The sequence below is a fragment of the Echinococcus granulosus genome (assembly GCF_000524195.1).
Source record: "Echinococcus granulosus chromosome Unknown EG_S00020, whole genome shotgun sequence".
Classification (NCBI taxonomy): Eukaryota; Metazoa; Platyhelminthes; class Cestoda; order Cyclophyllidea; family Taeniidae; genus Echinococcus; species Echinococcus granulosus.
Window position 1 is genome coordinate 816,854 of NW_020170400.1, and position 25,100 is coordinate 841,953.

The following is a 25,100-nucleotide window of genomic DNA, read 5'->3' on the forward strand; positions in this document are numbered from 1 at the left end:
AAATGTATACAGGAAATTTCATACTATAGTTGCTAAAATCCAACGTGCTTTTAATTCCTTTTTTTGTGAGTTTGTCGATTCAGTCACCCACGATAGGTGACGTTTACTCGAAGTAACTAGCTAATGAAATCAAGATGACAATTGTTAATTTTAATTAAATTTACTTTCTGCTATCATTCTTGAACATGTATCGAGGAATACCAGTCTTGAAGTAGGCGTTTTATCAATTTACACCTTAGTTCCTGACCGTATTGAGCAAACCATGGAAGACCTAAGAGTAGGATCGGTAATAGTCAAACCGACTATTTCAGTGTCATTTTAGATTGGCAGTTTTTCGATTTTAGACTTGGAGAGGGATCATGGTAGTTGTTTCGCACGATCAAGCCTTTCTCAATGCCATCGCAACGGATACAATCCATCTCACTGCGAAGCGGCTGGATGTCTATCGTGGTGACTATGACGCCTTCGTGAGGGCTCGTGAGGAAAGACTGCTCAACGAGGAACGCGAGTACCTGGCGCAGAAGGCTGAACGCGACCACATTCAGGTTGGTTAGCTAGGTTGGGGGACTTTTGCAGCTTTTTGCGTCTTTTCCCCGTAAGTTCAGTAAAGTTACTATCTGGCCTAGGTAGCTTTGTTTTCGGTGCTAAATAGATGAATCTATATCTTCTCCCTTGGGATCTGCTGTTAATGCAGGCCTATTACGATCACGTAGCTGTTTAGTCGGTCATCTTTCACCCAGCTGGCGGATCGTCATGACAAATTACGAAAACAAGTCAGCTGTTTGCAAACCACCTACACCTAAGTAGATTTGTTCCTGACTACTTTTAAGGGCAACAATAGAGCTACTGGTGAGTGAAAAGAATAATTTCCTGGTAAATTGACATATCCGTAGATTTCGTTTCTCACAGCATAAATACATGAAATGCCGTTTTTTGTACACGCACCTGTTACCTCAACACCTCCTTCCTTCCCTCACCCTAAATGTTTTTTTTTCTAAGTGAATTTTGAAATCTGTGACGTATCCTGCAAGAATAAAAAGGGGGCTTTCGTTTGAGTAAGTAGAAGTTGTTTTATACACATTTGGGCTGTATCATTGTCTAGTAGATAGATTTTAACTCTAGTCGTTTTGCCTTCAGCAAGCGAAAGAGTTCTACCGAGCAATAGCGTCTCCAGTCCACTACACGCACATAAGGTAGGTATAGTCTTCTGGGATCGAAGTGGTGTGCACCCTGGAAGCGTGGGGTGAATATGCTAGTTTGCTCCATGAATGCTGTGGTACGAAAGCCATTTCTTATCACAAACCAGTCAATTAGTCAGTTAACTAGCCATTCAACTACTGAATAATAGAAAAGGAAGGACAGTGAAGAACAGATAGGCAGTCTCCAAAGGCCATTGTCATCTCTTAGTGCATGCGGACGCGCACCGGCCTTGCCTCCACGTCTTTGTCTCCTCATTTGATGCAGGTATGAATGAATCGTCTCTTCATCACTCACGTTGAACAGTGCTGAAAGCTGTTCCTAGCATCTTTATCTCCACTTATTGAAACCAGTTATGACAATTCTTCAGCTTGGCAAATGCGGGGTCTCCCCTGCTTAACGTTACGCATCTACTCTCGAGTGAGTTACCACCAGAATCAAATAACTTGTCCGAGCCATGTAAATCTGGACACCACACCCCCAAATGCCCTGCTACCATTTGGGCGATAAGGTAGCCTCTCTAACTCTAAAGCCGAGTTAAATTCAACTCCGTAAAGCACCAGACAGGTCACATCGAAAACTGCACCAAATTTTTTAGTTGGCTGTTATGATGAATCTCTTTTCATTTCGGAATGTTTACAGTGTTCCGGCTTGAAATTTCGCATTTCGTACTTATTTATTTAATATTTGTGGGCTGCTTGTTCTCCTATTCGTTAAAACAACGCAGCCTAAGTTTTTTTTTAATTTTACCGTAGCAGCAGGGATGAATGAATATATTTGATGATTGCGCACGGATAGAGTCATCTCAGTTTTACCTCTACCTCCAGGGTACTTTTATAACCATTTGATGCTTTTTTTTGGATCGACGCAACGTTTCCGTCCTCTGCTCTATCACTAGATGTAATTATTGTTTTTTGGCGTTGAAGGTATTGCCTTAGCAGAAAGCAGCAGGTGGTTATTCGCAGATTGAACTGTTGTGTCGTTTTTTGTTATTTTTAATGCTACATTGGCCTGTAAGATTTAAACTGATCCGATAACCGTCTCTTGATGTGGTGATTATTTTGGGTGTTTTGGTCAGTACTCATCCAAAAGCAAGCCTGAATTTATATAGCCTGAAACTCTTCCGATCCTCGCAGATGCCTCTGATTTTTTTACTTCCTGTACTATCAAGTGATTTGGTTGGTGATGATGGACGTCTAAATTTGCACAATTTTCTACAATAAATTAATGGATCTTGATGCACTAGAGCGAAAAGAACCAAAGTTTTTGCACCATAAAATATGGAGTGGATTGAATTGATGTTAAATAAGTGGGTATTTGCAGTCCAACTGGCGTAGATGACAATTTAGCCTAAATTCATTATGTTTTGTCCTTCATTTGTGTGAACACGGATGCCATCGCAATTTCAACTGGAATAGTGAAAAAGGGAAACATCGGGAAAACGATCTCTTCAATGCGACGACATACGTACAACTGGAGCACGTTATTCGCCTTGGCGTCAATTTGTTGGTCTTTACCTTACAGTGGTTATCAGTACATTATAGAGTTAGTTTTCACGTAGTAATGGTCAATGAGGCCAACCCATCGGGAATGCAGGTAGAGGACTGTTCCGAACTGTTGAAGAATTAGAATTCCCGGAATGTCTTTCTGGAGTAGCAAGTATATCTAGCAAATTTTGATTTCTTTTCTCCATGGCTGAGATCTTTTCTTTGAATGATGAACTGGCAAACATTTTGAGATAACATTGTTTGAGACCAAATTATACTCCTTTCTTTCTCCTTCAGCAATTCATCGATACCTTCCGCTACAACGCAAAGCGCGCTTCGCTAGTCCAAAGTCGAGTCAAGGCCCTTGAACGAATGCCAAAGCTGGTGCCTCCCGAAAAATCCGTCGTGGTTATTTTCAAGTTTCCTGAGTGTGAAAAGCTTACCCTGCAACCTCTAGTTCAACTGGAGGGTGTCCACTTCCACTATTTGCCCGAAACGCCTCTACTCGAAGACGTGGACCTTACTGTTCTCTTCAGCTCCCGAATCTGCGTCGTACGCCGAAAAACCATGCTTCCGACCATAAATCAGTAGACATTCATCATCCAGACCCTCTAGTGGCCCGATCGAACAGGTGTTTGCCCCTTTCTAGGTAGGAGAGAACGGAGCTGGTAAGACCACCCTTCTTCGACTACTTCTGGGAGATTTGACACCCACAAAAGGACTTCGTCACTGTCATCGTTCCCTTCGAATGGCCTACTTTTCACAGCACCATGTAGATCAGCTCGATCTCAATGTCTCCAGTCTGGAATTTCTCATGAAGAAGTTTCCAGGCGAGACGGAACAGCGCTACCGCAGTCAATTGGCGTCTTTTGAAATCAGCGAACTTTTGGCTCAGCAACTAATTAAAAGTCTTTCTGGGGGACAGAAGTCTCGAGTCGCCTTCGCTGCTCTCTGCATGTTAAGGTAGTGGAAGAATACTCGGCTTCACTTAATAGATTTTAATGGCTAGTGTTTTTAAATTTTACTTTCTCATAAAGGCCTAACCTATTGATCCTGGACGAACCGACCAACCATCTAGACATTGAGACAATCAACGCACTGGCCGAATCGCTGAAAAATTTCAGTGGAGGCGTCGTTCTAGCCTCCCACGACGAGCGCCTAATTGCATCGGTGTGCACGGAATGTTGGGTATGCACCCGCTATTCTCCAAACGACAAAAATGACCCCTCGAGGGCCAGTCGTGTATCCGTTTTGGCTGGCGGACTAGAGGAATACAAAAAGGCTGTGCATAGGCAACTGGACGCTGGTGAGACAAGTCGATAGACGTTTTACCTTATATACGTTTCTTGTAATCATAGCATCAATACAATAAATGCCACATAGAAAGCGCCATTCTTGTAACAATCTTTTCCCTCGCAAGAGTTCAGTAGTTGTGGCATCTAATCAGTTAAAATAGAGGCTGTACAAGTAATGCAATGACGGGGTGGGTTTCCATGGGGCCTCAGAGTTTGGATCCACTTTTCCACTTTTCTCTATCCTCAAGCTTTGCCTCCGGTCGCAGTTGATTTCGCAAACCATGTAAGAGGTTTGCACCAACCTAAACAGGGGAAAAAGCATGACTTCATATTATGCTGGAATTAGCAAACACCGATAAATTGAACAAGCCAAATGAAATCCAGCCTCACCCGTAGCATTTGCAACCTATGAACGATAACACAAAAGATAGCTTGGAATAAATAATTTGCAATAATTCTCTTCATTCGTCAACCTCGCTCAGCGTTTGCTAAACGAGTTTTAGTAAAAAAGGTAACAATTAACAAGTGACAAAAGGAATAAAAGTCAAAACCAAAGGAACTCAAAGTATGGAACAACACAGGAAGAGTGACTAACTTGGGGCCAACATCAATGGAGGTTTTATTTGGCGTGCTTTCAACAAACTTAGCATCACGTCAATGGATCAGTTAGCGGACTTGCCACCCACAAAACAATCGAATAAAATTTGAGGTGCTAAATTGCCTTGTATTTAATCCCGAAGGACAGTCAACTGAGGCAAACTACAGGAATACGAAAACACCTAACACAAGATTTCCAGGATAACAAAGCACCAAATTGGGCTTCCAGTTAGTTGATTCAGTAGCCCACTAATTCATCAATAGAAAGCCAGGAAGATGCTTAGCGCCAAGGAACTATCACGCAAAAACCAATGAGCATGTGTGAACCCACCTCACAGCCAATGACGAAGGGAACGACCGTGGCTGGGGGAATTTGTCGTAGAACATCACCCAAGGCGCCGACGGAGCCTTTTTGGGGATCAGGATCGGCAAAGGAGGCCTTGAAGTCAGCGGCGAAGTGAGCAGCGTTGCGACGGATCGTTTGTACAGCGAGAGCCGCGCCTTCTCGCAGGTCGTTGGGCTGAGTGGTCGTTGCTGAAGTCAACTCGTCCCCGCTTTTAGACAAACCAATGTTTTTGGTGAAGTAAGAGGAAACAGAAGTATTTGTTTGTTTCACATGACCCAGACGGCGGTTGCGGATTGACGGACCGGGAGAGAGAACGTCGAAGACAGTCTAGAGTGGAAGTAGTTCGCGGGCACTTCTCACATAAAAACTAAGTTTTAGAACGAAGGCACTGTTGAAACTCACAAGTTTACCAATGCGCTTTATGCGTTTAAGCACGAAAGCAACAAACGAATATTCGGAATGCTCAAGTTGAACCGGGATTTTTAATTTTACACCATGAAAAAACGCTACCATCACTTGGTGGTAGACGCATACGTTCTGACCTCCCACGTCCAGACACCCTTAATCAAGGTGGGAGATAGCATTAGTGGCGTACGATGATAAACGAGGTCATATTGTGATGATCTGTCACTCAACCACCCTGTAGCAAGAAGCTTAAACGGTATCAACGACTCCGACAGACTCAGCAGTTATTCTCGTGAACGTTCAACAAGTAGAACACCTGACTAAAGCATAGTCTGTAGTGCAAATGCAGAAAAGACTAATCACGCTGGATACCAAGACAGCTTTCCGATTTCCAACAGCATAGATGATAAAGTAAATCAGTTTATCCTGGGCTAGATCAGCCGTACAGACAAAAGTTTCCGTTTCGAAGCTAATTTACTGATAATGACTAGCCACTGAGACAAATGCATAAAAGTAGTAGAGGAATTAGGAATAAATTAGAACCAGTTCGTGATCCTGGACCAACCTAAGCAATCAACGTGGGTTTTCCCAAACTTGTGTTGCTTCTACTCTGTCCCATTTGAAAGCCTTGAATGGCAAATGAAAACTGTGGAAAACCGACATTGCTAAACTTTTTCAAAATAACTACCGGATCTGCCAACGGCAAAGAGAGGTGGGTGAAAAAAAAAGATGGGCGGGGGGAGGGGAGAGATGAACGAAAGTTAAGATGTCTCATTTGTTCTACCAACTAGACGGAAAATGATTGACCAATGCGTCCTCTTGATTGGGTGAATATTAATCGTTTGAGTGTCACAACTTTTGCAATAAAAGCTATTTACTGCAAAATTTACACTGCGCGGCCTCAAAAAGGCACTGATTCAACCCCCAAAATATGTCAATTTGGCACCAAATTGTAGAAGGACTGCTTCTGAATCGATCAAACAGGCAAAAGTGAGGAGCATCAGTTCAAATTCAAAAAAAAATGTAAAAACTCGCTGTTTATCGCACCACCGATATCATCTCACCTCAAAAAGGCATTGGACGGTTCGAACGCCTTCAGTAGACAGCTCGACGATCGGCCAGACGGCGTTGTCCGAAAGAGCTCGGACGCCGCTTCGCAGACCCTGCACCACCTGATCTGCTGAGGGACGTGCTAACTGCTGACGACGCAGACACTGATTTCTATTCCGATGGAAGGATCGAAGTGGCGTTGCAAAAGCAGTCACCGAGTGAAGAACAAAGTCTCGTACCCCAACGACTACAAAAAAATCGGATGGAAATAGCCTTGACAGTGTGACTATTCCGGTGCGATTTTTGGTTCAAATGGACGAGTTTTCTCGGGAATATTCTTAAAAAGGCGAGCGGCGTACAAAATGCGCTCGCTAAAAATTATCACCCCTCAAGTTAACCCATTCTGTGGCGGTCTACCTTGTAGTAGCTGCAATTTCCACAAACCCAGCAAAACCTTATTCACTACCGAAATAGGAAGCATCCTCTCTATTATGCGAATTCGCCATGCCATCACTGTACCTGTTCTGCAAAGGGCTAGATTTGGTGGGAGGATCTGTGATGGCCAAAAGGGGGAAATAATTACAGTGGTGAGTTGTGGGCGAAACTCAGAAAATGGGGAAACCATCCAACCGAATGACATTTTTTTTCCAAACTCCGCATTTATCACTGCCGTTAGTTTCCTAACTATTCCGTAAATCGATAGTAAAATTATTTCTAAACTCTTCCGAGGTAACTTCGCCACTACGCTATCAACAACACAGGGTAGAAGACATAGGGATGTGATGTAAGTTGAAAATTTTGCGAGCATCCTTCAGTTTAGCATTAAAAACCAGTAGCTGAACCCCCCCCCCCACCTAACATCGCAGAATAAAAAAGCACTCAGAACTCATTGTGAAGGCTGTCAAGCGTTGGAAGATGCAAGACTTACGAATGCTCGAGATTTCATTCATCGGTCCAATACTGGTGGCCAAAATTTGTAGTAGATTATCGTGCAGAGTAGATGTCCAATGGGAAATGATTTCTTCGATAAGACTATAGACACCTCTATAGCCCCTCTGATACACCCATCGAGGAAGAACTAATTCTGCATTCTTTAACCGAAGGCACAATGCTAGTAGACCAATGAGAGGGCCCTGAAATCGCAAATAAGGTAGCATTACCAATTTTAAACATCGTTTCAAAGTATATACTGTTTTTTACTAACCTGAGACAGATCCAACTGATGTCCGTGATAGTTAAATCGTATAGGAAGAGAAGGAGTAAGAGTCAACCGCCTACGAATGTAAAAAAATAGTGAAGACATCTCATTAGAAAATCGATAAACTCATACTTGAAGAAAATAGGCTGGTCTTCATCTTCTGAGCTGGTGCTGGTAGGAGGGAGAAAGGATATGGATGCAGTTTCTCCATTTCCTTCGGCGGAACTGGAACGAACGCAAAAGAGACACACCCGCTTTTCCATGTCCTGCAGGTATCGCTCTGTCAATTGGGTGAGGGCTGTATGATGAGCACGCAAAAATACAAACATTGCCTAGAAATTTAGCGTAAAATTACATTACTGACAGCCCTAAATCCAGTAGCAATATTACATTAATCGTGGGGATCTACCTGATCCAGATTGATTTGAAGCGGTTGGATGGAGACTTTTACTTCAGCTTCGTAATCTGTGATCACAGGGGTGGAAGAGGGCCACATTAGTACAGTGGCTCTCACAGCTTCAATAAAACGACTGCCTTCTCTTGCTCGACCTTGTTGAACATGAAAAAGATGGTTGATCATCGATTGTGGCAAACCGTCCACAATCTTCAAATCCGTAATGCGTAGAGCATATCGTTCCACCGGATGATTTGAAATCGGGACGATGGAAAAAGGAGACCCGCTGAAGTTGGATATCTTTCTAGTTCTATGTCGAAATGGTTGATAGTCGGCGGGTGGATTGAATATGGATTTGCGAAAGTATACATTTGAAAGACGAAGGGTTGCATTCTGAAATAGGGAGATCAAGAGTAAAACCTCAATCTTTACTCACCTGATCATTCTGTCGACAGAAACTTGAAAGTGCACAAAGGTTGGGAATTGATAAAGACCGTCTAAGATTTTCTTCCACATCAGTGCCTAGGAGTAGACGCATACAGTTAGCCCGAGAATTTGAAGAATTCAAGGACGGTATTAATAAGTCAGCCCACCAGAACATAAAGAAGGAAAATCTAGACCTCCAAAGAAGGTCCACTCGACGGAAACGTCATAAATGGTGAAGGCAAATAGACTTTCGCTGCCAAAGGGATCTGAGAATAGTCCTTGTCGTTTGGGAATGGGAGTTAAACATTTGCTTTCCCCATAGAAGTCTTCGCAGATGTTTAGAATGGGAGAATAGGACATAACTTGAGTTCCATCCTTAAGAACTTTCACTGGCTGACGAGGGGGAGGCATTTCGGAGGACTCTTTAGCAATCACCACGAAATCTTCCTCGTTTTGGGTGATGGTTAAACACGAAAGGGGGGGACAATTTACTACGTCAACATCGGAGATGGCTGCCGAGATGAGGTTCTCAATTTTCGATCGTCTCGATGACTATAAAACGATCATTACTAGCCGACAAAAAATACACTCACCTCGTCACCAAGAGGGGGATTAATTAAAACGGGAAACTCAGAAGGTTTCCTTGGTGGTGGAGATTCAGGAGATCGGTTAAAACCCTCCAAAATTAGTCGAAGAGCAACCAAGCTGTCCAAGCAGGTCGTGAGTCGAATTAAGTTGATGGTCAGTCGAACATCCACGTGTGGGGAATGCGTCTACAAGTAACCGGAATATTCTGGGGAGCCTGTTGAAGGAGAAATGAGGGTAGAGATAAATTTACCCGCACCTGATTAGCGCCGTCACTGTCAACACCTTTAGAGACAAAACGCAGCTCCAAGTTGTCTAGATCGATAACCTTGACAGACCGGTGGATAATGGCGTTTAGATCGTCACCGAGAAGACATTTTAAAGCCTTAACCTCCCTCCATACGGCTTGCGATAGGCCATCCTGCTGTTCACCAGATGGCATCCGAAGCTTCTATAAACACAAATCAGAGAATTGATTCCATCTCTTGCACATGAACTCACCTGTGACTTCTTGGCCGAAATTACTGGCTGCGAAGGAGTCAACCACAAAGCTGTTCTCTCAAAAAACGCGATGTGACCAGTAGGCGTCACAAATTTCGAAAATGCCGTCACATTTTGCGCGAAAATCAACGGTCGAAGAGAGTCCAGACCGGGAGTAGGTGCTGGACTGATAGGAGAGGCTTCCATCCTTTCACCATCCACAATTCCATCAAAAGCGCAAACAGGAGGCATATGAAAAACAGAATTCTCCAAATGCCAGTGAATCTTGATGTTGTAAGAGGGACAAAAGAGGGAGGCGTACTCCATTGAAATTTGATCAACTTGTAATCCTGAAAATCGTTCCATCCAGGCGCGAAGACAAGGCCAGTAGCAGAGGCATCCCAGACGCAGTTTAAGTGCTACAGTAATATCGTTTGAATAGCTCGGAGCTAGAGGCTCTAGAAGAATTATCGATTACACTTTCAATCGAAGGTCTTACCAAGTGGACCATAGATAGGGATGGATCGTTTCTCCACAGCTAGGGATAACATGGGTTCAGCAGTATCATCGTTTGAGAGGGTAAGTGGGAGGAGCAGAGGTATGTGGGTTCTCGATTGGGTAGAGGAGTTATCGTTAGCGCCAGATTTGTTTTTTATTTCAGTGAAACCTAAAAGCAAATGAGACGAAGGACAGGCTGGAGAAAAGTTTTGCTATTCTGCAGATAATTCCATTCTGTCGCAATTTGGCAATCTGTGCTACCAATCTCCCTTATTGTGCCTTACGAGATGATACGGGATGCCATATTGATAGTGGCTATAAGCAAACCCAATCCGGGTGAAAAAATAATCATAATTTCATGACCTGGTTAGGAGGCCTAAACGGCACAGGAAAATGTCTGTTGTGGATGATTGATGATGCGGACGGAAACTGGAGCCCGACTGTAGATACTTATTGAGCAAGGTCGACCATATGTTCCTAGACATATATGTAACTATGAAAAACGACTGGAGCATAGGATGTGCTCGCTGTAAAACACCGTCCAGTCTTTAGCACGAATTCACAAGTCTATCCATTTTCGAAACGGTTGAAGTTACCAAGACAGCGATATTGAGGAATCTTAACCAAATTTATGGCAAGTACTACACCACTGCTAAAATAAAAAGCGTTCTTCCTATGACAACTTCATCGAAGAAGAGCCCCAGCTTCTGTATTTTCTACCACCACTTTCGTGGTATGATCTAGCGTCCACGACTATAGGCCCCCACCCATTCTGTGCTCTAGTAACAGTAAACATCCCATACTAGTATTCATTTTCGCCAAGTACCTGACACATGACCTTTAATTTGATCGCAAGTCAGCGTGACGTAGACCAGATCTGATTTTCCGCACGGATTAACCTCCGTTGTCATGGTAACAGAGCGAGATGCGAGGATGGCAGTCAAAGGGGTGGTGAAAGGTTTCTGCGAGGTGTCGAGGCGAATCTGAGCCTCCAAAGAATCAATGGAGATCGAGAAGAAGGAGGGATGAGACTGAAAGACTCGGCTAGGAGAATGGATGCCTTCAAATTCATACTGTTCCGTTAATTCTGGACTCAGTGGGGTAGTTAAGGCTGAAGGAGATAAAAACAAGAAAGCATTCTATTAGTAATTAATGTCTACCGATATAATGTCACAAGCAGACTTAATAACAAAATTCTACACTAAAAGAGTCAACACATTCTTTCTTGATTACCAAGGAAAACTGTGCGAGTCTCTCAATTGAACATCTTGTTGAGGTGGTTAGTCTCAAACAATTTAGTGAATAACTTTGAAGCTTCATCAGTGCAACGAGTTAAACATGAGATTTGCATAAAAAAATGAACAACTAGCCTGCAAATCGATTAATAAGGACACAAAGAAACCTCAGAGAGCATAAATCCTCGGCTCTATCTTCACACTGATGGAATGAAAATAAAATGTAGTGTATTGCATGAAAGATCGCATGGAAGCACATCAGTTAAAGTGAGCAGTCATGACAAAATGACGTTAAAAGCGGTAAATACTCACCAAAATACCAGCTCCACGATTTCATAAACAAAAACCTACCGTTGGCATCAGATTCTGTCGAAGAAGACTCGGTAGACTCGCCAAAACGAAGATCATCTGCGCGCTTTCTGTGTCGTTCTTCGGCAGCCAAAGCAGCCGATGGATGCGCGTAAATGCTTCCAATTGGGACAGGTTCAGTGTAGAACCAGTAACGATGATCAGAAACATTGAAAGGCGGCCGTAGGCCACCACCCACTAGTAGTACTGCTCGAGTTCGCCGTTTTGAAGGAAGCAGACTTTTCCACAGTGCCAGGTCAGTCAGTAGGCTTTGGGATGAGGGGAAAAAAGGATCTAGAGTTAATATACATCCCAACGCTGCTAGATGCCAGCAATCCAGATGTATGGATCGGAAATTGCTTCGTTGGGATAACCTCCCAATAAAGAGATTGTCTGGGACTTCATACTGCTTGAAACTCATTTCAGTTACCCACTTACCGAGTGTAGAGCAAAGCGAGGGCGCTTTCATTGGGAACCCTTAACAAGACATCCGGAATTGACAAGACCACGAGGTATTGTGATTGGTTAGAGGCTGCAACGTTGTAGGTTTTGAGATGTTCAGAATCACCGGGTAAAAGGGATTTCTAGACGAAAAAAAAGTTCAACCACTGATGCCTGGCTAATGACTACTAGTAGGGATAATGGAAACGACTCTTTGCAAAACGCTAGTCACATTTTTGTCCATTAATTGGGCGATTAATTCTTCCAAAAAGGCATAAATTTTGAAAGAGACTAAACATTTAGGCGTACCACTACATGCGGAGTTGCCAAAGTAAACACCCCTTAATATGTAAGAAATACGTAGGTTTCTTGGCACGAAGTTTGCCACTTTTTCAACAGTTTATTTAAACTAGTGAGTAGGCTATTTTAAAAGTTCAGCGAAAAAAGACGAGCTACCTAAGGAACATTCTCACACAGAAAGTTGGCCCATTGCTTAAGTGAGGAATTCGCCTCTGACCGGGGATGGCAGTCAAAAAAGAGACCACAGAAGGGAGCTGGACAATGACGAATGGAATAGGCGATATGAAAGTAACGTTTCTGTACAATCTCATCCGTCTACTCACTGTTTAATCGATTCACCTACCTCAAACTGAGGGTTCTTTCGATCATCTCAGGGTGTGTTGATGGCTCGAAGAAAGGAGTGATATGATTAGTTGAGGGGCTGGAGCTTTATTGTCCCATTATTGCTACCAGAAATTCAAAGACCTATCAGGACGATTCTCACAATGGTTTTAGTGATTTGTGCAAAATTAGTTAAATTTTATTATTCCCATCAAAGTGTTTCTCACAGTCTACCCAAAATAGTCGTCTTTTCGCAAGTGCTTCCCCAAAATGCCTGCTTATACCTATTGCTTACTACCATCTCCGATGATACAGTAAATAAGCCTTCATAGATTGCAAAGTTCTATTTTTTCCCATTGAGAACTACTCATCCAAATGGGTTAAAAGTGCAGGAGAGAAAGACTCACCTTATCCCACAAGTTCTGTAAATCCTCTCCCAAAAACATAGCTCTCCTAATGAAGGGACTTCGCTGACTTTGTGCTATGACATTCGCTATGAGTTCCTCTTCAATATCCTCGTTCTGAAAGGGTTCGACCGATAAGGGAAAAGAATCGTCATTAGGTCCGGGTGACATCGCCAACGACGACGACATCTGTTGTGACCCATCAGGTTGCGTTGCCATTGTGACATTCCCAGTTGAAACCGCGGCTAAATAATGAGAACGCGACTGAGATGTTACAGGGAGGCCACTGAGATACCGACGATCCTCTGGAGCAATGCGAACGAAGATACTGGGAGAAGGAAAAAATATTGGAACCAATAAAAAAGCGATGACTGCCGAGATGCAAAAAACATAAACAAATGAGCTTAAAATACACGTCTAAGATCCATAACACCAGTCTCGTGATATTGTCGGAGATACTAAAACGATTACTTCGGTGTTCCAGTAATTTTCGTTTATAAAGCAATCACATGACAGGACTCTAAATAAACTTACTAGTGGCAAAGATAATTTTGCTAGAATAAAGATCGAGTTGTTATTAATCAGGCTAGAAGTCTTCTGCTCCTCGAAGGAAGAAATTAAATAACTCGGAAAATCCAGTATCATTAAGTGGCAAGATTTCCAGCAAGAAATTTAAAACTGCCGTTTCCAGTCTATAATATCACTTTTTCATTGATTGGTATTGTTAAAACTGTTGGACTGACGTCCCAGTCAACTAAAATAGGATCCGTTTGTCCATTTGTGAAAGAATCAGCCTAAACAGCATTGGCAGCAATTAATCATCAAAAACAAGTTCAAAGCAAACACCACAAAATTGGCAAATCAGCACTGTCTAGTTATTGGCCGATATCATTCGTGCTCTAGCTTTTTTTATCACCGGGATGAATTAAGCTACACATACTCAAACCAGTCATTAAAAAATGCGACGCCGTCTAGTGTTGAACGATGCTTACTTTTGTCCGGTAAAATTTCGGAAAATACAAATTACCGCCTAGACAGAGGTCTCAAAGTACAATATATTAATCCATACCAACAAAATAAGGAGACAAACCTTGCAGCTCCCTGACTTGAAGTTTTTTTAAGAACTAGAAAGGACTTATTGTCGAATTCGGTCCCATTGAAAGATGCTATAAGCGAAAAAAGGGGCAAGTTGGTTAGCGATATGTAACGCTACATTACGAAATAGATTAAAATAGCTACAGCGAAACTGCCTACTGAAACCATAGATAATCATGTTGTCTGACTTCATTCCCCGTAATGCTTCGTTTGATTTGAACTGCATAAAAATACTAAGTTTAGAGGGCCTACCAGAAAATAATTAATTTCTGCTCTCAAGATTGACAATGACTAGAGGAATTCCAACCGAATTTTGGAATCCGCATCGAAAAAACCAATTATGAAGTAATGTACACAGCAGAAATACTTACATTCTTAAGCACTTTCTCTAATCCCAAATTTGTTACTTCATTCTTGGTCAACTAGCGACCGAAGATGAAAGAAGTAATGAAGAAATACGGAATGAATAAATTGGCAATCACTACCTTACTCTAATGGAGTCATCACAAATAAAATCGCACACAATCCATCCGTCAAGGGCGAATGCCGGCAAGGCCAAGTGAGAAAGTGGGTAATGATTTATCGTGGTTAAACGGCAGTTAAATTCATGCCAACTCCTTGTAAAACGCTAAGTAACGAGTAGATTCAATAGAATATAAATCTGATCAACGACTAGATTCCATGAAACATAATCGGTAAAAGATTGTCCAATGTTTTCAACCTGATCAAAATCTTTAGTTCAGAAATTTGACTAAGTAGCGTTAAGATTCACAAAATGACCTTTGTAGAGATCTTCAAATTTCACTGAATCGTAATTCAATGAGTGAATTATCACCAAGTAATGACATCTAATTGCCATCTTGATCAAACTAAAAATAAATGATGATTATTGAGCAATTGTGACTTTCTTTGAAGGAATCAAGTAAGAATTGACATTTACCAACGAGATCAGTGCCTATGAAGACACAAAATACGATCTTGTTGTCATGTTTTTTCTTTTATATCTAGCATTCATACTTCATGCATCAATCAAGTTTTTGCAAAGAATGCAGGAAAAATAAATTTTTGGCACAACATTCAAAGAATTTTGGGTTTTATTAATGTGGCCTTATTAGTTCCATTGGTGCAAGAAGGTCGCGGTAAATTGGAAACCTGTTTGGAGGAAGTGTCAAATCCTGATAACAAACTGCTATATTTTTCAAAGGAAAAGGTGTCTTTTCAAATGTCGAAAGAACCCTTCCTAGTGCATTCAAAAGGCACATACTTTCTGCGTAAACTTTAAGGGTCGTGATTAACAAACACCAGTTGAATAGACAAACCTTCAACTCAGAGCAAAATATGGAAATTAAAATTGTCTGTCGGAGAGCGAAAAATGTTTCACGAAAAAGTTCTGTTTGAAAAAAGGAAGGCTATCAAATCATTTAAGTGTTCATTTTCCAAAGTCAGAGACACAATATCCACCCGTTTGCTGGAGGTTAGAAGTGTTTTCACGCAACTGCACACCTTTTCCGCATCCTAATCAGCGCGTCTACACGAAACAATGGTATCAACCTTCAACGACTTAAAGGTTAAGTTGTGAGTCTCCTCCGACATAAGATTTAACAAATCAAATTCGATGCTTACCAAATCAAGCCATCCCCTGCCAAGATTCCACAATCCTTGGAGAAATCCATTGCTTTTTTGCTAACATTAGAGTCACTACCTTGCAAAAATAATTACAAATTTATGTAATCTAATCCTATTTCAAAAAATCATAATTATGAATCATTACCTGGGGGATTAACATTGCAAAATGAAACTACGCTTCAGCAAGATTGAAATCTTTTTCCCCTAACAAAAAACGCAATTTTTCCCATATAATAAAAACTACTTAATATAGCTGAATATGCAATACATTTATCTTAAGATGAAGATCTTATGAGTTTATTGTGAATAAATTTAGAGGCTCCTTTGATCTCGTTCCCTCCCTTCGTACACGCTTTTAGTCAGATGTTGGATCAAAATCACGTGCCAAGTCTAATGGAAGACCTTGGCAACGATTTTCCAATTTGCCCATTTGAGGCAACAAAAACCAAAGAGACTTAATCCCACTAAGCAATTTGTTGATCCATTTCCCCTTGATCAGGTAAATCGAAAGTCCGCTTTTTCGATCACAGTCGATGATTGCTTAGACAGCAATCACATGAGGCTTTCAAGAATCCGCTTCAGAGTCCTTTCTTCGGATAAATATGTGTAGCGCTCCGCATCCTTCATACCAGGATGGCTAATTTAGAACTTTTTAACCCACTCATGGACTACTTAGTACACATCTACGCAGTGAGTTTGCTCCTCTTTGGGACAATCATAATAAGATTTCTCAATTGCCGTCATCCTCGAGTGAAGCCCTGGCATTAAAGCGCAAAAGTAACGAGTGAAGTGTTCAATTAGGCGCTAAAAGCTCACAGAACCCTATTTGATGGATTTGATGGGAAGCCGAGTTCCAAGATGTGATATTTGAAATTTGAAATTTGAAATTAGACCGAGGATAATGTGAATGATCTGAAAGCAGGTGTGAAAGGAGGTAACATCCAAAATTATGAGACAACAGTCAACAACACCAAAGCAACGCAACTAATCCTTATCAGGATGAAACAAACTAACCTTCAAGTTGGGAAAACTTGATTCGATAAGTCATAACACCGGGTGGGTATCCCTGATTATTTCCAAAGTTTGCAACAAGACCAAACAAACGAATAGCCAGAGATTCCGAACGAAGACAAGGTTTCCACCACGCCAACGGGCATTCTTGTCTACTTGCAGTTTGGGCCCATAAACGCTTGCGCATTTGGTCCAAATCTTCACTGGGTAACTACAAGGAGGGCACAAAAGGTGAATGAGGCAATGATGATCGAAATTAATGTCGGTTGATGATTTGATCAAAAATGTTCAATAGGCTGTGAAAACCCATGAAAATAGCAATAAACTATAGTTATTTTTGCCAAATCCTAGAAATTATACGAAATCGCCTCTAATGGTTAGATTTTGGACCACAATTTTCCCGACTCATTTTCCCATTCCAACTTGTTATGATAGTAATGACGAAGCTTCGGATCACTACTCGAGGGATTTGATTAAAGACTAACAGACTTACCGAAGGCACAGATTCTAAGGGAATGGGAATCCGAACAACTGCGTGAAGAGAAGCACAGGCGATTTCAATTGGAGATGCACGAAAACTTCGACAATGATCGCTACAGAACGCACTACGGTAAGATTTTTGGTGGTTTCGGCCCAGGTTCTAAAAGACCCAAAATACTCCTACAGCAATCAGAGGAGGCATAACTGAAAGCAATAAAACCATCTAATAGATGTTTAATTCACCATATCCCACCCTTCCACTCCAAGCCATTTATGAATCCCAGAGCGGTCGTCATCCATCACCACAATATCTGCAGCTTCAGCGATGGCTCGCGAAATGATAGGAGAGATTTCCTGTACCGCTTCCAAAGCGTCAACAATTCTGTGAACACGATCAACTAGACTGGGATCCAAATCCAAAAGGATAGTGGCTACTTCCACATAATGAACGGTATCTGAACTGCGCAGACGGATGGCCGGAAGGGGGAGGTTGTCTGGCTCTGAGAAGGAGACGATCTGACGAAACAAAAAATATTGAAGAGAGATCTATTAAGCCATACTAAGTTAAAACGGCCAAATTTATCGTTCTCGTTTGGGAAAAAGGAAGGAGTGTTATCTCCTAAAGTACTTCAACGTGCCTCCTTTTTGGTAGCCTAGAACTGACTGACCTATAGTCCTGATTGCTTTAAAGAAATATGCATCTCACTATTCAAACACACATTTCCACAACAATTAGTGGTCTTTTTGCCAAGTAGAAAAGTGACTTTGGTTGAGGTGGAACAGTTTGGATAGCACATTCATCGGTTATCGCAACTCCACAGTAGATCTCATGTCAATGAGAACAAATATTTCTCGCACCGTTTCATTAGCACTTCCTATTTTGTGCATGGAAAATTAAGTAAAATTCACTTTTGCTATTGGAAAAGGGAGATTTACTACCAACACAATGCAAATGAGGTGCCAATCGACCCCAAGAACTCATTCAAAATCAATGGGCTGCTCAGTGGGGACAGACATGCTTTCAGGCTCTGCAAGACCACTCTCCGTATTGTTTCATCTGATGCCTTTTCGATGAATCATGTCTAATAGTCCCTTTTGCGTGGATAATTTTCGAGGTAAGGTGGGATACGGTAAGAACGAGAATGCGCCACGCCTGACTTCGGAAAGCCGCCCATTTTGTGCGCACAACATCAGTGAGTGATACTGCTGCCGCTGCTGTTAATGACTGGATGAAGAACAATGGCAACGTTTGCCTGCCTGCCTGTGTGTATGTGTGTTTCTTCGAGTGGAATTTTCGCTCCCTAATGCAATCGCACCCCAGCATGCAAGCACAGGACCCATAAAACCACTCGACTGTTGTTAGCACCCAACTTAATCGAGGTGATGCTCTGCCTACGCGCATACATACCTGCTTATCTGTCTGTATGGTTGCACCTGTCAAGCGTACCATCTACTGATGATTGCCTAAAGTGAGATTTTATTCTAACCTCTGGATGCGGATAAACCTAGCATCATATTTTCAAATTCCTGGAAGACCTCCTTCCATAAAAATTAAATTGTGTGCTTACGAATTTGATAGATAAATACCTTTCTAAATAATTTGATTAGTGGATGAAACTAAGAGATTTTGTAAAAGGATTCTTAAGTCAATGCTACAAAGTAGCCAATTGAATCAAACTTGTACGATGAATCGGATAGATGCTCGAGCTTTTAGTAAGATAATTTACCCATTAACATATGCGTGCAAAACGATTGTACATTTTTAGGGACTGTTCACGTTTAAAATTCGTAAAAAGGTGAAGTGACAATTGTTCCTAATTTTTCTACAGCTAGAGTTCTTTGGAAAGGAAACCTTTCATATACCAACCCAACTCATGTGTTGTCAGGAGGTGAAAGGAGCGTTTGATCATATAATAAATAGGCATCAGAGTGCTACGTCTTCAAAATTGAACTAGCTATTAATGGATCAAAAGGTTTGAGTGCAGAACTTTCCAGGCGTGCAGCCGATCACAGCAACAATAAAAGGAAGTTAGAAGCGAATTCAAGCTATGACCTACAATGGAGCAAAGGAGATTGCGTGAACGCTGAATGTGAGCAGTATATAATGGTCCGATTTTATGACAGTCATCATTCCAGAAGACAGAATCAATGAGTGGGTTTTAAAAAAGAAATATTGCACTTTTGAACGCAATTAAGGAAAAGTGGTTTTTACTGAAAAAAACTGGCGGCACTTAACTATAAAAATAAGGTCTGAAACTTTAGATTTCATCTGATGACAGTGTAAGAAAAATAAGTTCACTGACATAAAACTTTTCCGGAGAAAACTTGAGAGTACAGCAATAACGAGAGAGTTAAAAAGCAGGCAAAAACAGCACTCACCAATTCATGCATAAAATGGTCTTATCATTTCACATCACAACCCTTCCAGCGAGTGAGAACGCAGTCAGGCCATTCAACTATTTGCGCATTCACACTGCAATTTTATAACATCTCGCTTAACATACAAATAAAGCGGTGTCACGGGAGTGAGAAATCGTGCAAATGCAACAATGTCAGCTTTAATGTTGCTAAAGTACTGAATTCAGATGTTAAGAATGCCTGAACTTTAAAGCTTACGTATTTTATGCAATCTACCACTAAATTTATCGTTTTGCGTCGAAGAAAAGGGGCTCTTTCAGCAGAAAAAAGGCCAATCAAATAAACACTTTACTCTCTATAAAACCTCACGGACTTTTATCACGTCTAGATTTATTTATAAGACAAGTTTAGAAGTCACTACCACTGGTGTACGAATTCAAGAGCCAGAAGTGCCTGGAGTGAAATAGTCTAACTCAGCTCGTAAACAAACATGGGTTTTGCGAAAATCTAATACACTTTCCCACTTTACCATTAACAAGTTTATTTGTGATCCATTTATAAACTTATTTTTTGAGAAATCTTAGTGATTTTTCTTCCACGATAATATATTTGGAAGTCGTTATTTTGATGCAAGAAGTGAGAGAAATTGGAAATAGCAATAATTTTTATTTAACACATCACCTTTCGAAATAAGACAAATTTGTCCAAACTTGAACGAAAAGGGGAATGATTTTTGCAAGCACTTATGAGTTCAGATAAGCGACATCACAGACACGAAAAGAATTCTCCTCACCAAGTTAAAATTTTTACTTTCCTTCCCTCAAATCTCAGCTAAAAGTGAACAAATTCAAATACTCGCCTTGTAAGGTTTAATAGAGTAATTATTCCAAACTTCCATACTAAATATTTTAAAAGGTTTTATAAAGCAGAAAAGTCAAATAAGAAATAATTTGATAGAAAAAATGAATGATTAAAGTAGGATGGAAAGCCACGTACAGAGCCTGAAATCGCTTCGTTATTGGTTAATTCCCGGTAGCCAATGAAATTGTGCAAAAAGCAAACCGCAAACAGTAGTAATCGCAGATGTGCGCCCTAGGCAAACCTACAAATGCCATGAACCAACGCCTTGGGATCGTTCTTTTGATTACTAACAGCCTCCTTCTCTTCATTCTCCCTTTGGTAGTAGTACCTTTGAACACATCTCGTCAACACTTTACACTATGGAATCTCCATGGTGCTCAAAACTTTTATCCTTGTCAGTTTATCAGAGCCTCTTCTGATTCAGACAACGTCGATACTATTGAATGTGATCGAAAGGCTTCTGCCATCCTCGGAAACAGTATTCCAACAATTTACCCCGAGGGTCGAGTGGTTAAAGAAATACGCATTTTTGCAGAACGTCAACTCAGTAGAATTTCACGCAAGGCATTTGAAAGAGCCGGTGCCAACCTCCAGAAACTCGTCATCGAGGGAGGCGAAATACGAGTGATTAGGAGGGAAGCACTTCTGGGACTGACGGAGCTTCAAGTTCTTGAGATTCGAAATGCTCAAAGCGTGGAAAAACGGTGGTCTAACAACGGTTTAGCTGGACGGCTATTCACTGCTGATGGAGAACTGAAATACCTTAAGAAGCTGAAGCGTCTGGTTCTTGAAAACGTGGATTTAAGTGATGGACTAGTAGCGTATGCGTTCTACGACATAAGCCGACATTTAACGGAAGTTGAAATGATAGGTAATAATCTCGTAACAATCAATCCGTACACCTTTGAGAAGAGTGAATGTTGCAAATCCCTTCGACGACTACGCTTGGAGAGACAGAACGGGTACTTGAATTGGTTGAACAATGCCTACAGATGGGCGCGGGATTTGGGTGGAATAACCTTACTATCCTTAAGTGGCAATAATATGACCAATAAAACGCTCGACTTCGGTTACAGCCTGAACTCAAAGTTACGGGCATTAAAGATAGAAAATTGTTCTCTTATAGAATTATCAGAGAATCTTCTAAGCAATTTCAAAGCATTAGAAGAGATCTATGCCGGGGAGAACAGTTTTACAATCATCTCGGATCAGGAAGCCACCGAAACGCTACGAGGCTTGAGGAGGTTTACAAATCTTTCCAAACTAAGTTTACATGGAAACAGGGGTCTTATCTATAAACAACCGACATGGTTTCGGGCATCAAACATTAAGGAGTTAGACTACACTAAAAGTCTTCTGCGGCGGATAGGAGCTCGAGAGCTCCCAAAAGGGCTTCAACAACTCCATCTAGAATCCACATTCCTTGAAGAAATCGACCCAGAATGGGCTGCTGGAATGACTAGCTTTTCACATCTCTACCTCAACGCATCCTACCTTAAGACTGTAAAGATCAACGGGGTGGAAGGTAACTGGCAGGCAGCCTTAGAAGCCCTAAAGGATCAATTAAAAGTCCTTGGACTTTCTCGATGTCAAATCATCGGCCAGAGCCTACAACTCAACATGGATGACGAATTTCAAATAACCGGTTTACGTCTAGGCTTAAATCAGCTTCAAAGACTTGAACATCTCGACTTGTCTGGGAACTACATCACCCATATTCCACAGGACGCATTCCAGAATCTGTCCCAACTCATCAGCCTGAATCTCTCTAACAATCACCTTCAAACTCTCCTCATTCTGAAGCATGACGTGATAAGATCAACGAGTAGTCCATCAATTCAAGATCTAGATCTAACCAACAATGCTTTGAGCACTGTTTTAAGGTCCCCACCAAGTCTGGGATTCAATACCTCTTTGCAGAATCTTTTGGCAGATGGAGCTAAAGTGAAATTACGAGGAAATCCTCTAATCTGTGATTGCAGACTCCGTTGGTTAGCTGGGAAGAGGATCAGAGTTGACAATTTCACCTGCACGGGAAAGAATAGTATAGCCGGAAGTGGGTTTCAAAGAGTCACTGTGGAGGATCTTGAGAACGGAAATAACTGCATGGAAAGGGATTTTATTGGAATGCCGGATTCGACTTATCCTTTCAGACCTGTTCGTGTTTTTGGTTACGATAGGAATCTAGAGAAAGTTTACTTCGCAGTAAAGGGAAGGACGTTAAAGTCAGCTTGGAGTAACATTGCTAGAACAGCGCCTCAGCATCCAGCTTTTGCACTGCAAAAAGTCTTGGCGAAGCTAAGCAACATGACCCCAGAAATAATCTCAAGTCTGCAGGAGAGTTATCTCGTCTTTGAGGTAGCTTACTGGCCAGTTGGACAGATGAAAGAGTTACAAGGACCCCTAGAATGGCAGGTAGTGGAAGAGGGCTTGATGCGAACAGAAGGAAGGGAGTACATATTCTCCGTCCAGCCGATCGATGTGAAACGAGCTCACACCATCTGTTTTCGAAACGCTCTCGAACGCAGAAACACAGCCAGTTCCACCCTCTGTCAGATATTTCAACCCAGTGAACTAACAATGACCGCATCGGCAAATGTTTCGGTAAATAGGATGGATCATGTCCATGCACCCTTGTGGTTTGTTATTCTAGCAACAGCTGGTGCTGTAATCTTCATCACGTGTATCTTGTGGCTCTGTGTTCGATACATATGTTGTCGACGGAAAAGAATAGAAAGAAGGCAAAAAAGGGAGACGTCTTTCACGATGGCAAGTAACGAACCTCTTAGGTACACGGATTACGAGCTGCAAAAGGAGAGTACCTACGACAAGTTGGAAAACTATTGCATGGAAAACTCGTTGCCGAATTTGAACACGGTGGACGGACGTCCAGAGTTGCCGAAACGTGCAAAACGGTATAGAACCCTGACGCAGCCCTTGCAGACAGGAACAGGTTCGTTGGGAGATTTAACCGGAATGCAGTGCTATGTGCGGACGAAAGTGCAAACACATCAGTCTTTAGTAACTAGACGTTTGAATGAAAGGAATTCGACAGCAAAATTGCTATTGGCTGGTCCAAAACTGCCAAGACCGATAACCTATCAACATCCAAAAATTGTGCCGACACAACTGTTAATAGATGAGAATGGATATGTGAGGATGAACGTAGAAAGTGATGAACACTTTGAGACTGGGCCAGAGAAGAGAATAAGACGACAGGAAGAGAACGATGAGAAAATGATTGATTCCTACACACTTGGAGTATCCAGAGGTGCGTTAATGAGGCAGAAAAGTGCTCCGGCATATGCATCAACGGCTAGCACCCCTGGAGCCTGGACCTCTCCTGAACCACCCTTGTGATGAAGAGGGAGGGACTGACGAATTATCTTAAACATGTGCCATGAAACTCTTATCGAGGCACTTTGGAGGGCAGGGAACTGCTGATATTGTTTTCTGCAGACCTAACCTGGGATTTCGTAAAGAACAGTAAAGCAGAACAAATTGTTTTAAAGCTTTTTTTGTGAAAAGGATTCATCAATTCATTACGTACGTAAATGTTGCTGGAAAATAGTAGAAGTTGCTGGAAATTTAATAATCTAACCCTATTTATGTGTTATTATTCTCTTAATGAAAAGACTGCTTTAAGAATCGTTAAAAGAATTAGCATGTTTTCCGTTTTGTAAGGGGTCTGAAAAATCAGATTCAAGAAAAGTTCTGCTAATTACCCAACTCTAGTCAATTCAGCAAGTATTGGTTCATTAAAAAGTAGCTAAGTAATGGAGCACTAATTTAAGTCTGTGAAAGTAGATAACAGAGCCGTTTTAAGTTGATAGTATAGATTCTACATTAAACCTCCAAATTAAAAGAAAAGGCAAAATTTTGCAGTACAAAAACAGCAAAAAAATCATGCCACTTAGATTTTTGAACGCACTAACATATGGCAAATAGTAGACCGGAAACAACAGCGAAACAGATTGCGTTCAAGACCCAGGCTGGTTTCAAGTAGTTCGGAACAATAAAGAAAATCCAATCTACACACTTGCATTCCTAATCCTCGTAATCCGCTTTCCGAATTCCCTTCAACAGTCATTCATTTTCCGTGGCTCTTTTCCCATTTGTCGTAGTGTTGTGCATCCTTCATGCAAGCAGGACCGATTTTAAACCTCTCAACAAACTCAGAGACGGTGACACTTAAATGAGGGAAACCCTACCTACATGATAAACACAAATAAACGTTTATGGCGATTAATGAATTTCACAGAGAGCCAAATCATCAGGCCAGATCAGAGTGTAGTCAGACGGTGTTATCAATAAATGGAACTTAGACAAATCATAAATAGACTGTGCTTCACCACCTTAATGATGTAGTGGTACGCTTAAACGACGAAATTAATGAAATTAAAAATCTAGACCAACGGGCAGATGGAACATCAGCTATCGTAGCTTCAAAAACTACAAGATTTAAAAGTCACATTTATTAAAAACTAGCCAGCGCACAAACTAGGCCGGAGCGCCAACTAGATGCCATGAAATTAAGCACAAAAGGTTTCCATACATAAGTTTAAACAAAAAAGTAAAACTTCCGTATCATCTTTATAAAGATCTGGCATGGATTGAGGGGACACGTAAATCAATTAAAATTGCTGATAATGCCGCGGAATA

At 41.5% G+C, this 25,100-nt stretch overlaps 4 protein-coding genes across 4 annotated transcripts in view; 2 read left to right on the top strand and 2 right to left on the bottom strand. All coding sequences in view use genetic code 11, as the record gives it.

The window, feature by feature from the left end:
* EGR_03730 (ATP-binding cassette sub-family F member 3) overlaps positions 1-4,007 on the top strand; it is a gene marked incomplete at both ends in the record, with an annotated part of 7,701 nt that extends 3,694 nt beyond the window's left edge. The window contains 4 exons of the mRNA XM_024492979.1: positions 345-545; positions 2,982-3,236; positions 3,334-3,647; positions 3,722-4,007. Coding sequence (XP_024352636.1) covers positions 345-545; positions 2,982-3,236; positions 3,334-3,647; positions 3,722-4,007 — 1,056 coding nt within the window. The remainder of the gene's footprint in view (positions 1-344; positions 546-2,981; positions 3,237-3,333; positions 3,648-3,721) is intronic.
* Positions 4,008-4,185: 178 nt separating this feature from the next.
* Positions 4,186-18,669, bottom strand: EGR_03731 (Autophagy-related protein; the record flags this gene model as incomplete). The annotated part of the gene is made up of 23 exons (XM_024492980.1): positions 4,186-4,281; positions 4,908-5,249; positions 6,392-6,624; positions 7,306-7,510; positions 7,582-7,651; positions 7,708-7,907; positions 7,985-8,362; positions 8,406-8,491; positions 8,563-8,947; positions 8,989-9,168; positions 9,240-9,431; positions 9,482-9,918; positions 9,960-10,127; positions 10,785-11,069; positions 11,545-11,810; positions 11,980-12,125; positions 13,011-13,335; positions 14,098-14,173; positions 15,757-15,804; positions 16,743-16,950; positions 17,233-17,379; positions 17,463-17,735; positions 18,628-18,669. The coding sequence occupies 23 exons, from the start codon at positions 18,667-18,669 to the stop codon at positions 4,186-4,188; spliced, it is 4,788 nt and encodes a 1,595-aa protein (XP_024352637.1).
* Positions 18,670-20,660: 1,991 nt separating this feature from the next.
* Positions 20,661-23,798, top strand: EGR_03732 (Leucine-rich repeat and transmembrane domain-containing protein 2; the record flags this gene model as incomplete). The annotated part of the gene is made up of 1 exon (XM_024492981.1): positions 20,661-23,798. The coding sequence occupies one exon, from the start codon at positions 20,661-20,663 to the stop codon at positions 23,796-23,798; it is 3,138 nt and encodes a 1,045-aa protein (XP_024352638.1).
* A 730-nt stretch (positions 23,799-24,528) lies between these two features.
* EGR_03733 (hypothetical protein) overlaps positions 24,529-25,100 on the bottom strand; it is a gene marked incomplete at both ends in the record, with an annotated part of 10,916 nt that continues 10,344 nt past the window's right edge. The window contains one exon of the mRNA XM_024492982.1: positions 24,529-24,645. Coding sequence (XP_024352639.1) covers positions 24,529-24,645 — 117 coding nt within the window. The remainder of the gene's footprint in view (positions 24,646-25,100) is intronic.